Raw genomic sequence first — 11,894 nt, 5'->3', positions numbered from 1 at the left:
TATTAACTTACAATTGAGTATACAAGTCGAGATAGTTAGGATACTTTTAATTTTAAAACGCCATGTCTGTTTTCCATGTGCTGCACCAAAGAATACGCATCGTTTTTCAGAGATTTAAAGCAAAAGTTTATTCGTGTTTTGTTTTCTTGTTTCAGTTTTTCATGAAACAGATCGTATTGGTGATTTATGTATTCTGTATTGAGTATTAAATCATTGAATATTAATTTAATCCCATTATCCACGTTGTCAATAATTTGTAAAATGTTACGTTGAAAACAAATAATATTTTTAGTATTTGTTTCTGAGATGATTTTGGGAATATAAAATATTGTCATGTCAATCAGTTCTTCAGCTCGTTTCCAGAAATATTTGTTGGTTGCCTGGTCTACAAAATATGAAACCCTTTTGTTCAACTCATATTCAAATTTAGTAATATTTTTATGATTGATCATATTATTGAAAATATTAATATTAAAATTACTAAATGTAATGTAATAAACCACATTAAATTCTTTTTTTTTTTTGTATGAACATACACATGTGCAAAAGTGCCGGCTTAAGATATATTAAATTTGAAAATTAAGTATATTTGTAGAATTAGTTTGATAGATTTAATATCAATCTAATAAAAATAAAATTTAAAAATTTAGAAACAACTTGGAGGTAATATCTAAAAGTAATTTATTTCATAAGTCCACATAGTATTTTTATAGTAACATGTCTGCAATATATTTTGCCTCCTCTGAATATGATGCAAATTCACTTAGAAAAACACTAATAGTGCGATTAGACTCTATTCTTCCTCAAAATCTCTAAAATATTGCTGAACCATTTTATATGGACTAGTGTTTATAAGTAGTGGTGCTATAAACCCTCCAAATCCTTTGTTTCCTTTGTGCATCAATCCTACGCCTTGAAGAAGTCCATTAGTAGACGTTACTTCTCTAATATCTATGTAAGGGATGGTTGTTTGGGCAAGATCTTTTTCAATATCAGTGTGAGTAAATTTAATAAAATTGTTTCCATTATCGGTTCTTAAACGTAATAAGGATTTGTTATTACCGAATGTGAAAATGTCATGGATTGGTACATCAGGTGATTGCAGAATAAGTTCTTCTCTAAAAAATATGATGGTTTTACTTAGAAATTGTTATTTATAAAATTATACTTAGATTTGTCAGAACTGAACCATTGTCCATTGTTATTTATTAGTGTGCCATTCCTTACATCGTATTTTGTACCCAGCACATTTAATTGTATTTGGCCATCCCGGAGTACAAACTTGACCCCTAAATCAAAGAATAAAATGCAATAGTGTATACGTGAGGTAATTTATTAATTTACCAGTAACTGTTAAATTATCCTTTAATATAATTGTGTTTAAATGTAGAGATCTATTATCATAAGTCAGTGTGGTATAATTAACATCTTTCAAAATATTTCTTTGATTTATTTTAAAATACATTACAGGAACCCAATTTCTGTTGGAAATGACACCATAAGGACCTAATATTCCCTCTTGAATTTTCAAAAAAAATATACGGTTTTTCTTAACCAAACGAATTCCGGTTACTACCCTAAAAAATAGTTTGTTTAAATGGATTTGTACTTTTAATTTATTAAACAAATAACATACTTATTGACTGTAGTATCAGAAAACACTGGATCAAGACTTATGTATCTATCAGAAAATTCATCTGCTCCGTCGCATATACAAAAGCAATAATCACATTTTACTAAGAAACTCCAGTAGTTGTTTATTGAGCACGGATTACTGGGACATAATGAATTTCTTCCCATTTCATTTATTGTTTCATATCTTCTTAAAGAATTAAAATTCTAAAAAAAAAGTTATAACTGTGCGGATTAATTTTTTTGGATACGTACTGATGGACATATTTTTAATACGTCTGATACGAATTTACAATCATATATTTCGCCTTTACATCCTTTTCTATCACACTTTGTACCCTTATATGATCGGAACGTCACTTTTGTAAAGGATTCACATGTTTTCCAACAAGACTTGTCGTCATGTAACGCTTCTTCATTTTGTATGAAACCTTGTAATAACCTAGTGATAGCATCATATGTTTGACCTAAAACGTGGTGTGTTATATATTTATTTAAGACAATTTTATTAATCTTAAACTTTGTTTTTCCCAGTTTGATATTGTAGCATTCCATATTTGGTAATGACCAAATTCTTGTGTAAATCTTAGAAATACCTCTGAAAATTCTTTATACCATTTCTTGTTTTGTTTTCTTAATTGATTAATTTCATTTTGAAAACTTCCTAAAACGTGAGCTTTTATTAATATTGTTAAAAAAAACTGTTACTGTGATACCTTTGCCATATAATCTTAAATAATAATAGGAAAATTCCATTACAACAAACCCTTTCATTTGTGCCATAAAACAATCGTAGAATAGTTCCAAGTAAACCTCTTCTGGTGGGACAAGAAATAATCTCATTATATAATCTTTCTAAACAAAAGAATATTAATGTACGTTTGACGTTAAACAAATAAAAAATATCTTACGTCTGTATTTTTAAACAAATTCAGTGTAGAAGAAAAAAGGTTATTATTTTTCGAAGTTAAAATGTTTTGGATATTCATCATATACTGTATCAAAGTATTGTTTTTCAAAAACTTTTCGCAGAATTCTATTATTGTACATCTTTGGTTTTCATATCCCTCAATTCTTTCTTGAAGTACATTGTATTGTTTTTCTATATACTGTATGTAGAGTTTTAAGTCGCCGAATCTTAATTTATCCTTCATTGCATCGTCCATGTTGTCAATAATTTGTGTAATATTGTATTTTCCTTTAATGCATAAATAAATTAGTGGTTACAAACATAAAATTTTTATTTTTACTTACCAATTTTCGTGCCAATTTTAACTATACATTGAAGTGCATTGTTTGTCATATTTTTTTCAGCACGTCTTTTAAATGATTTGTTTATATTGTAGTCTACACTATCTACCACTGTACTATTCAAGAAGTCCTCAAATTCCTTTATCTGTTTCTTTATAGCAAATAATACGTGAAAACATTCAACAAATAGATTTGATGTTAAAATTACCAAAGTCAATAAAATAAACCACTTTGAACTCATTTTAGTAGTGTGATTCTACATCTTACTATGTTATTAATACTTTCTTATAAACTTAGGTTAAATGTACGATAAGATTTATCGGTTTATTTTGCAAACACTTACAAGGTTATTGAGAAGTTAATATATTAATATATTTTTAAGCACATTAAATTATATTAAATTATGAATTTATTTGTTAATTATGTTATATTATGAATCATTCATTCATATTTCTAGAATTATATTTATTATGTTAAACTTAAATTAAACATTTAATTGTAACTAATAATAATCTAATAATAGTACATATAATTAATATAATAATAATTAACAAAATATATAAGAAATATTCGAAATATTTTTCAATATCCGTGTGAATAAAATTAACAAATTTACACGTAACAAAGATTTATCTTTTATTTCTACTTTAATCTCTAAAATATCTGTGGCTTCCTAACTTAAAATATTATTGTTTACCTAGGAAATTAATGGTTACATAATTTTACATCTATTTATTAGAACTATACCGTTGTTTATTATTTTTCTTATTTACGTACCCTGTTCTTTTGTTGTAATTAGTTTCCTGGACATTCGATTGAATCTAACTATTTTGGAATTAAAATTTTACTTCTTAATAATATAAGGAAATAATTTGGGTGGACACCTGATACTATTAAATTGTCGTCTAATATTATTGTTTATGTATATATAAATTTGTTCAAGTATTGCACTATGAACTAAATTAGAACGATTCTTTTTAATTTAAATTAAATTTATAATTATTAAGTGTCTAAACGTATTTTTATATAACTTTTTATTTCGGGCAGGGTTCATAAGTGAAGTAACCAAATCGTATATTCAATACAGTTGAATTTATAATTTATTTCTGTGTCCGACACTTAAAAGTAAAAATGCCTAAAGGAAAAGTTCCAGAATGGTGAAAAGGAGAATAAAATTACAGATTTAAATTTAAACAAAACGATCATTTCGAGTACGATTTCCAGGGAACAGGAGGGAGTCCTGGTTAAGAAAATAAAAATGTCTGTTGTTCGCTGCTCTTTTATCAGCGCACCCTACATAGAAGAAATGGCTGATGGTCTCTATGGTAGAACACAAAGAAGACCTTAATTTCTGCAAAAAATAGAACAACGAGACTACTTTTTTAAGAGAATATTTGAACTGGACAAATGGGTAATGGAAAACAATTTTGTTAAAAGTTAAATAATGGTTCGATTATCAAGGAATACGTGTAATGTCTTGGCCAACACGAAGCCCAGACCTCAATCCAATTGAAAACCTTTAGGAAATTGATCGGAACATTTATGTAAAAAGACTGTCAAATTTGAATGAACATTAGGAAGTTAAAAATCACTGGAAAGAAATATCGAATGATTATATTGAAAAGCTACTGAAATTAATGAAGAAAAGGCATATATAAAACTGGCTGACACATAAATGGCGCTACTAGTATTAAGTTCATATGATTTTCAGGAAGGAATTTCGTGTGTTAATAAAGCATTGCTTTTTGGTGAAAAAAAAAAAATCTATTGAAGCCAAGGCTTGGCTTGATAAACATTATTCGGACTTTGCACCAGGAAAATCAACTGTTGAGAAGTGGTCTGCTAAGTTTAAAAGATGGGAAATGAACACCGAGGACGATGCACGGCGCCTCAAAGAGGCTGTTACCGACGGAAACATCAAAAAAGTTCACAAAATAATTTCGGATAACCGTAACCAAAAACAACAACAAATTGATGATTCTGAACACTGTTTGGAGCTGTTCAATCGTAATAAACCCGAATTTTTGGGTCAATATGTGACAATAGACGAAAAATGGCTCCATCATTTCACACCGGATTCCAACCGACACTCAGCCGAGTAGACTGAAGTCTATTTTGAGGCTAAACACAAATCGTACTGTAAAAATGGTATCGAAAAATAAAATAAAATTCTATCAAAAAAAGATTTTTTCTATGCTATTTATTTGTCACCAAATTACAAAATTCTAAACAACGAAAGAAATTTTTCCCATGTTGTTTCCATAAGAAACTTCGGTTGGAATGCGGATTATCTTAGAGTTATAAATAAGACTTACCCGAACTTTTTTAACCAGGTATACACTTTTAAATAATAAGTCAGTTTCTTAAAAAAATACTTACTCTACAAAACTTTCTCCATTGATCTACAAGCAACCATGGTCCAATTTGGTCGCACAAGATTATAGATGCCCGTTATGATCCGTTCACGCAATTCACCCATATTTTGTACTTCCGTACGGTATACTTCGGTTGAAACAACAAAAAACCAGATAAAAATTGTTTGGGAAAATTTTGAACAGCTTTTGTAGAGTAAGATTTGTTACAAATTTTAACATTTTTTATCTCGTTTTCTGTTGGACTTTTATTAGAATTTTTTTTAAGAAATCGACTTATTTAGAAGTGCATATCTGGTTAAAAAAGTTCGGATAAGTCTCGTAGATGCAGTGATGAATCAAAATGCTTCTGTTGGTAAATAACAATTGCAATGTTGAAAGATTCAATCTTGGCACACATTAAGAAAAAACTATCTCAAGAATTATTAATAGTCTTCTAAAATATTAAACATATTGTTTGATATTTCCATTTCCTCGATTTTAATGTCAATAATTTTCTTATTTTAAATGGCTTAACCATAAAATTTTCACACATTTGACGTTTTATTCTTTATTGAAATGTTGCTCATCCTGTTTTTAGATGGTTTTATATTTACTTTAAATATAATTATTATCTTATTATTGATATTTTTTCTTATTCATATTATTTTCCAAATATGAAATAAAACCATTCAGAGCAAGTTTTACTTAGCAAATGGTGAGAAAAAATGGTAAAAAAGTAGTAAAAAGTAAATGAATATACCAACCATTTACAACTCTGTAAATATTAATTTTTGCTATACAGTGTGTTAGAACAATCAATAAACAATAAAATTCTGTGTAGTGTTTGGTTTCATATGAAATAAGAAAGTAATTAAAATAGGAAAAAAGAAATAACAAAGACGTTTTAAAATTTTCGAATATTATTAATGTTTTCTGTTAGGATACACTTTTGTTAATGTGTATATCACGAGTATATTTTTCAACATGAATATTATTGGTAATAGCAACATATTAGAAAGTCACCTCATGTTTAAAAATTAAAAAAGTAAAATTAAAACATTTCGAAAAAAAAAAAAATTGAAAACAGGAAACTGAATTAAATGAAAAAATATCCAGAATTTTACGAGTTCAAGATTTCATTAATATTTTTAATGTTCCATTAATTAATGTTACTTCCGACTGAGCGTCGTCACACTCTGTTAAAAATATTTTGAAAAATTAGATAGTCTCTTTTAATAGTTTCTTTTAATTCTCTATAAACTTCTAATAAGTTAATTAACTGAATCATCCCGTATAGTATATACAGTGATGGCCAGAGAAATGGCACACATCAATATCTTAACGTTAATTAGGAAACATACACCTCTAATTGAACGCAATCAAAATATTTTATATTTTATTTAAAATAATTACACTATATTCTTTCTCCCATTATTCATTTTGTACGTAATTCAAAATGATTTCAACTTAAATTAAATCTTAAACAAAATAAAAGTGAAAAATTGCTAATTGTTATACCCTAGATCCAGTCTTTACGCTGGTTGATCGACAATCTCAACATTTTTATTTTTCAACCAACTTTTAACAACCTTAGATGTTTTGACGGTTATTTAGAATCTAACCTTTTATTAGGGGAACGATGAATGTATTTTTACCATCCGATATTGTTCTCTTGAACACGGATTCATCTCTTTAAAGTACCCTTCTCCAAAATTCCGATAGGTAATTAATATATTTTTGTTCAAACTGTAGTATTGTTCGAATACTTCTTTACTGAAATAAATTCTTCCAAGTTTTGTTCATTCAGTCGACGTCTATTTATTCTACTAGACACACTGATATTGTATGACCCAATTATTTATTTATTTATTTATCTAGATAACAAGAAAGGATATCTTTTATTGATTTTTTAAAATTTGTTTCTCAATAAAAGGAGTTGTGTTTTTTTGTTAGGACATTTTCATATTTGTTCATAGGCATTGTAAACCATTTTACGGAAGCATCAAGTTTGTAACTATACCATCAATATTTAGACCTTGATGTTTCATGTTCATTATTATTTTTTTCTCTGGAGAGCAATGATTCTTTGTACTCGGTGAATTTATTTAATAAAATAATATAAATCCTACTAAGATAAATTCTATTAAGAGTATTACATACATACACAGAATGTAATAACATTCGAATGTGCTATTTCTTTGACCATCCAAATCAGACTAATATTTGCAATTAAAGTATTATATTCGTCATTTACAAAAAGTGTAACAAAACGAGAAAAAACAAGTATAGAAAATTGAAATATATTTTTTATACCGATTCAACAAATTTTGAATTAAATCCTTTTTGTGAAATATAACAAAATGTTTGATTATAAATTTTGTACTGTTTTTCTGGTCACTACTGTACATATGTACGGACGCTGTGTGTGATTAGATTTTTCGAGCACTAAGCAAAACATTGTGGCAGAATATATAACCCATAAAATAAAATAAACGAGTACTATTAAAATTTGTTTGAAAAATATCATATGGAATGAAAAAGATTTTCTTTGTATTAATTTTATGTAAAACACTTTGACTTTACCACTGTTTTTTACTTTTTTATTTAATTGCTTCCATTTATTTGCGATATAGCAGCGAAATAAAACATTTTAAATACTTATTTTGCTTTGTGGGCATATATTTTGCCCACAAGGTGTTGTCGATATGATTGTAATTAATAAAAAAGTTGACATTCTAGTAAATTTAGGACTTAATTTTTCTTAAGAAAAATAGGCAAATTACTTGAGATAATGAAATACATAAACACGGAATGGATGAATCGAATTTAAGAATATCTTTCTCCCTTGCATTTGAATAAGATACTACATTATATTCACATCGCATGCAACGCTTTCGTCAAGGAACCAACAATTCCCTCTGCTGCAACGTGACCACTAATGTGGTAATGCAAAAGCCTAAGACTAAATAAAATCAATGCTGTATAAATGGGAACGGAATGTGGTTGTGTATCATATTATTCGCAAAAATTTCGTACCACACTGCTTTTATTTAACTTTAGTCTCATGCTTTCTATGTTACCACGTTAGTGGTCGCATCAGACAGAATTGACGAGAGCATTACGGATTTCCGTCAAAGAAATCCGTACGATGTGAATAGTCTGCAATACCTCATTCAAACACGCAGGACGCATTCAAAAATCCAACTTTAAAACAACAATAAACTAGTATGAATCTTTCCAAGCATGTATTTAAGTTTGCGAAACATCAGAAACATTTCATTATTAAGGAATATCACATCTTGTCAGGTTATACGGCAGATCATCGTTAAAAACAGCAACAGCAATCAGTATAATGTATCCATCTTTCTAATTCGTGAACAGGGTACAATCGGATTAAACTATTCCCTTACAATATGACATTTCCAGTGTCGAATTACGGAAAGAAATCGTCCGTGGCGCGTTACTCGTATCATTAGGGTGGCCGAAGGCCACGATTGCCGCCGCCTTCGGACGACCATGTGCGAATCTAATTTGCTTAGTTCGTCTACGTTCATTTGTTCAAATTACGCGGCGGCAGACCATCCCGGGAATCGGATCGGCAGTTTGGGGGCGGCCACGTCGCCCCGACCCCTGGACCTTAATCGTTTGGTCCGCTGTAAGCTCCGACGTCATGTTAGAAATAGCGCCGACCCCAAACTCAGAATTAATGATACCTTTTATTGAAACTTCAATTTCTTGATTAGCCCGCGTTCCACCCACGCCCGCTCTCCCGCTTTTTTTTGCGCCCCTCAATCTGAATTATACTCGTCATCAGTCTCACTTGCGATCCTGACGCTGGTTCTAATTATTTCGATTATTGACCCGATTTTGTTTATTAGCAAACAGATTTGGTGTTTTGAATTTACTAAATAGTTTAAATTTTAGTTTAATAAAAAAAGTATATAAAAATATGAGTGTTGCTGTTTCTTCAAAAATAATAGTAGCAGCCTTCGTACATGGAATTTCGAATGGTAACGCATCTGTAAAAATTGTATCTAACGTTAAATCTCAGTGTAAACTAGTTCACTTTAGTATAAACAAAGTAATTCTTTATTGGTTCTGAAAATTTTTGAGAAATTACACTACTGGATTCAAAAGAAATCTGCAGCTGAAGCACACAGAATTCTTGCGGTGACAATGCTCTATCGGACATCGGCAGAGAAAAATAATTGAAGGAATTACATGATCAAGACCGATATTAGACGGTTAACAGAACTTGGAGAAGTATAAGAAGTAGAGGGGTTAATAGTTTCAAAACGTTTAAAACTGTTATGGGTGCCGTATTATTTGAAGCCAAAAGACTTCGAACGGCGTTTTCTCACAAGTTAACTACTGCGAAATAGTTTTTACACCGTACCGTGACTGGCCATGAAAAGTGCATATACTAATATAATCCAAATCATAGGAAATGGTGGGGTAAGCCCGGACATCGTCGGAAAAACATATATATACTCGGTTCGAAGTTTCTTCTTTGCATTTGGTAAGATCTGCAGGGTGTAATTTTTGTTATAAGCTTCTCAAACCGAGACATCGCTATCGACTTCAATTGATGCATTCGAGTCGAACCCTAAAAGAAAAACGGTCACTATACCAACAGAGACACTACAAAATGATTTTGTTACATGACAACGCTCGGCCTTATGTTGCAAAACCAGTGAAAACCTATCTGGAAACACTTCAATCCCTTTCCAATTTCAACCTATTCCGTTCTATGGCATATGGCCTACCTGAACAGTGCTTCCAGCCTTAAAAGACATGCTTTTTTTGAAGAAGAATTTATATGCTGCTAGAAAGATGGGAAAAACCAGTGGCTAGTAATGAGTAATACTTTGAGTCAAATATTTTTGTTCGTTATATTTTAAATAAAATTTTTATTTTGTAACACCGAGAACTTATTCAAGGTCTTAAAATGTATAAGTTCGGAAACATTGAATATTCTTAAGAACTATTGTTTGCTATAAGAGGGCCAGTTCAAATTATTTCTGTTATTAAGCTGTTGAGAACGAAATATCTTGAAAGTAATTTGTGTTTTCTTTAGGTTACCTATTTGTTAAATTAAATTTCAGATACCTTATCAACTCTTGTAATAGAAAAACTGAGTGTATCAAATTTGATGTAAAAGCTACATAAAAAATTGTATATGAAATGTAATGCTTTTTGATCATTCTAGAATTGTGAATAGGTATACGTTTTTAGCAGAAATATCAGTAACATTTTGAAATATTAGCTTGGAATTTTTTACGTTTCCTCGGTGTCAGATTCATATGATTGTCGTTAATTTTAATTAATAAAAATTGTTGTTATAAAATAATATTATCAAGTATTATAAGCCAACATATTTGGGGAAACATATTAAACATTTTAAAAAGCTTAAAGTTTTTTATAACATTTAAATATTACCGAATATTTTTTCTACTAAAAACACCACTGTTCTCAATTTGAATAACGGGTCTTAATTTTGCCATTAAATTTAATGCGAAAAATATACAACTTTTCCATTATAACTATATATTATATAAATCCTGTATGTAAAACTAACAGATTGTGTTATGTTTGTCACATATAAATACTTGTAATTTTGTTGCTTTATATTTACTTATTACATTACAGTTTTACTTGTTTTAAATTCTATAAATAATAAAAAATGTTACTTTACCTATTACATCCAATTCTATTTGTTTAAAGGATATAAATAATAAAAATGTTGAGGCCTCTATTAGACTTTTTATTCTATTTTTGACAAAATGGAATTACAGATAATTTTTTAAATTGCTTATTAACTGAATTATTTTGAAGTATCAAATTGAAACTGGAGTGCCTAAATGCATTAAACATATTTACTATTTCGACCTATTTCAAACACGGTTGGTAATAATATTGACACTAAACACAGTTCGCTCATAAATTTTGAAGATATTTAAAGCTCTTTTAGTGTATATTGTTAAAGTTGAATTAACAATGAGTGATGGACTCATTGATGGGGATATTACTGGTATTTATTTCATAGTAGCTTACTATTAAGTAACCGCAAATCAGTCTATTGATTAATTTTAATTGACACCAGCGTATCGATGGCATATGCCATTTTAACCGATATTAATAATTGAAATGTTGTAATTAAGCGTTGAGTACCATTCAATTCGAGTTAATTAAAAGCCCCAAACTTTTTATACGACACTTGTACTTAAACTTGGCAAATAAGGAGGAAGTTTACGTCGTGAAGCTGAAGAGAGAAACATAATAGCAATAATAATATAAATCAATAGTCATGAGTTGGTATGCTGGAGGGTTGTAAGTAGGGAATTTTGGAATTGCAAAGGGCAAACGAGGTGTGTTCATTAGAGGCTAATTAAGACACAAGTTATTACTCCTCGGAGAACGTTTTTGACTGCTAAACAAATTTACACTGCTGCGCTCGCTAATTGAAATATTGCCGCGAAACGTAACAAAAAGATCATTGGGAATTGAGTGTCTTTAAAATTTCGATCGAAATTTTCTTTTCATTTCAGCATTAATTTGTTTGACGGAAATTGATGGAAAATTATTAGAACAAACGATTTTGCAGCCATCCAAATAATAATAAGAGTCATTAGCAAAGTTAATAATTCGAACAATTAT

General features: G+C 29.3%; 1 protein-coding gene across 1 annotated transcript; it reads right to left on the bottom strand.

Moving 5' to 3' along the window:
- Positions 1–664: 664 nt before the first annotated feature.
- Positions 665–3,114, bottom strand: LOC109609281 (uncharacterized). The gene is made up of 9 exons (XM_020025923.2): positions 2,887–3,114; positions 2,544–2,830; positions 2,349–2,487; positions 2,153–2,296; positions 1,888–2,099; positions 1,637–1,839; positions 1,345–1,577; positions 1,169–1,289; positions 665–1,118 (listed from the first exon to the last, which is right to left on the bottom strand). Exons 1-9 carry the CDS (start codon positions 2,933–2,935, stop codon positions 794–796), a joined length of 1,713 nt encoding a protein of 570 aa, XP_019881482.2. The 5' UTR covers positions 2,936–3,114; the 3' UTR covers positions 665–793.
- Positions 3,115–11,894: the final 8,780 nt, after the last annotated feature.

This window comes from Aethina tumida, chromosome 1 (assembly GCF_024364675.1).
Source record: "Aethina tumida isolate Nest 87 chromosome 1, icAetTumi1.1, whole genome shotgun sequence".
Lineage (NCBI taxonomy): Eukaryota > Metazoa > Arthropoda > Insecta > Coleoptera > Nitidulidae > Aethina > Aethina tumida.
The sequence above is the reverse complement of the archived record's forward strand: the minus strand, read 5'-3'. Positions and strand labels throughout refer to the sequence as shown.

Excerpts from the sequence above, each read along its gene's own strand:
- LOC109609281 (XM_020025923.2), bottom strand. The coding sequence starts at position 2,935 with ATGACAAACAATGCACTTCAATGTATAGTTAAAATTGGCACGAAAATT. Across the intron at positions 2,488-2,543 it reads ATTTGTTTAAAAATACAGAC|AAAGATTATATAATGAGATT; the intron begins GTAAGATATTTT and ends TCTTTTGTTTAG. Across the intron at positions 1,290-1,344 it reads GGATAATTTAACAGTTACTG|GGGTCAAGTTTGTACTCCGG; the intron begins GTAAATTAATAA and ends TCTTTGATTTAG.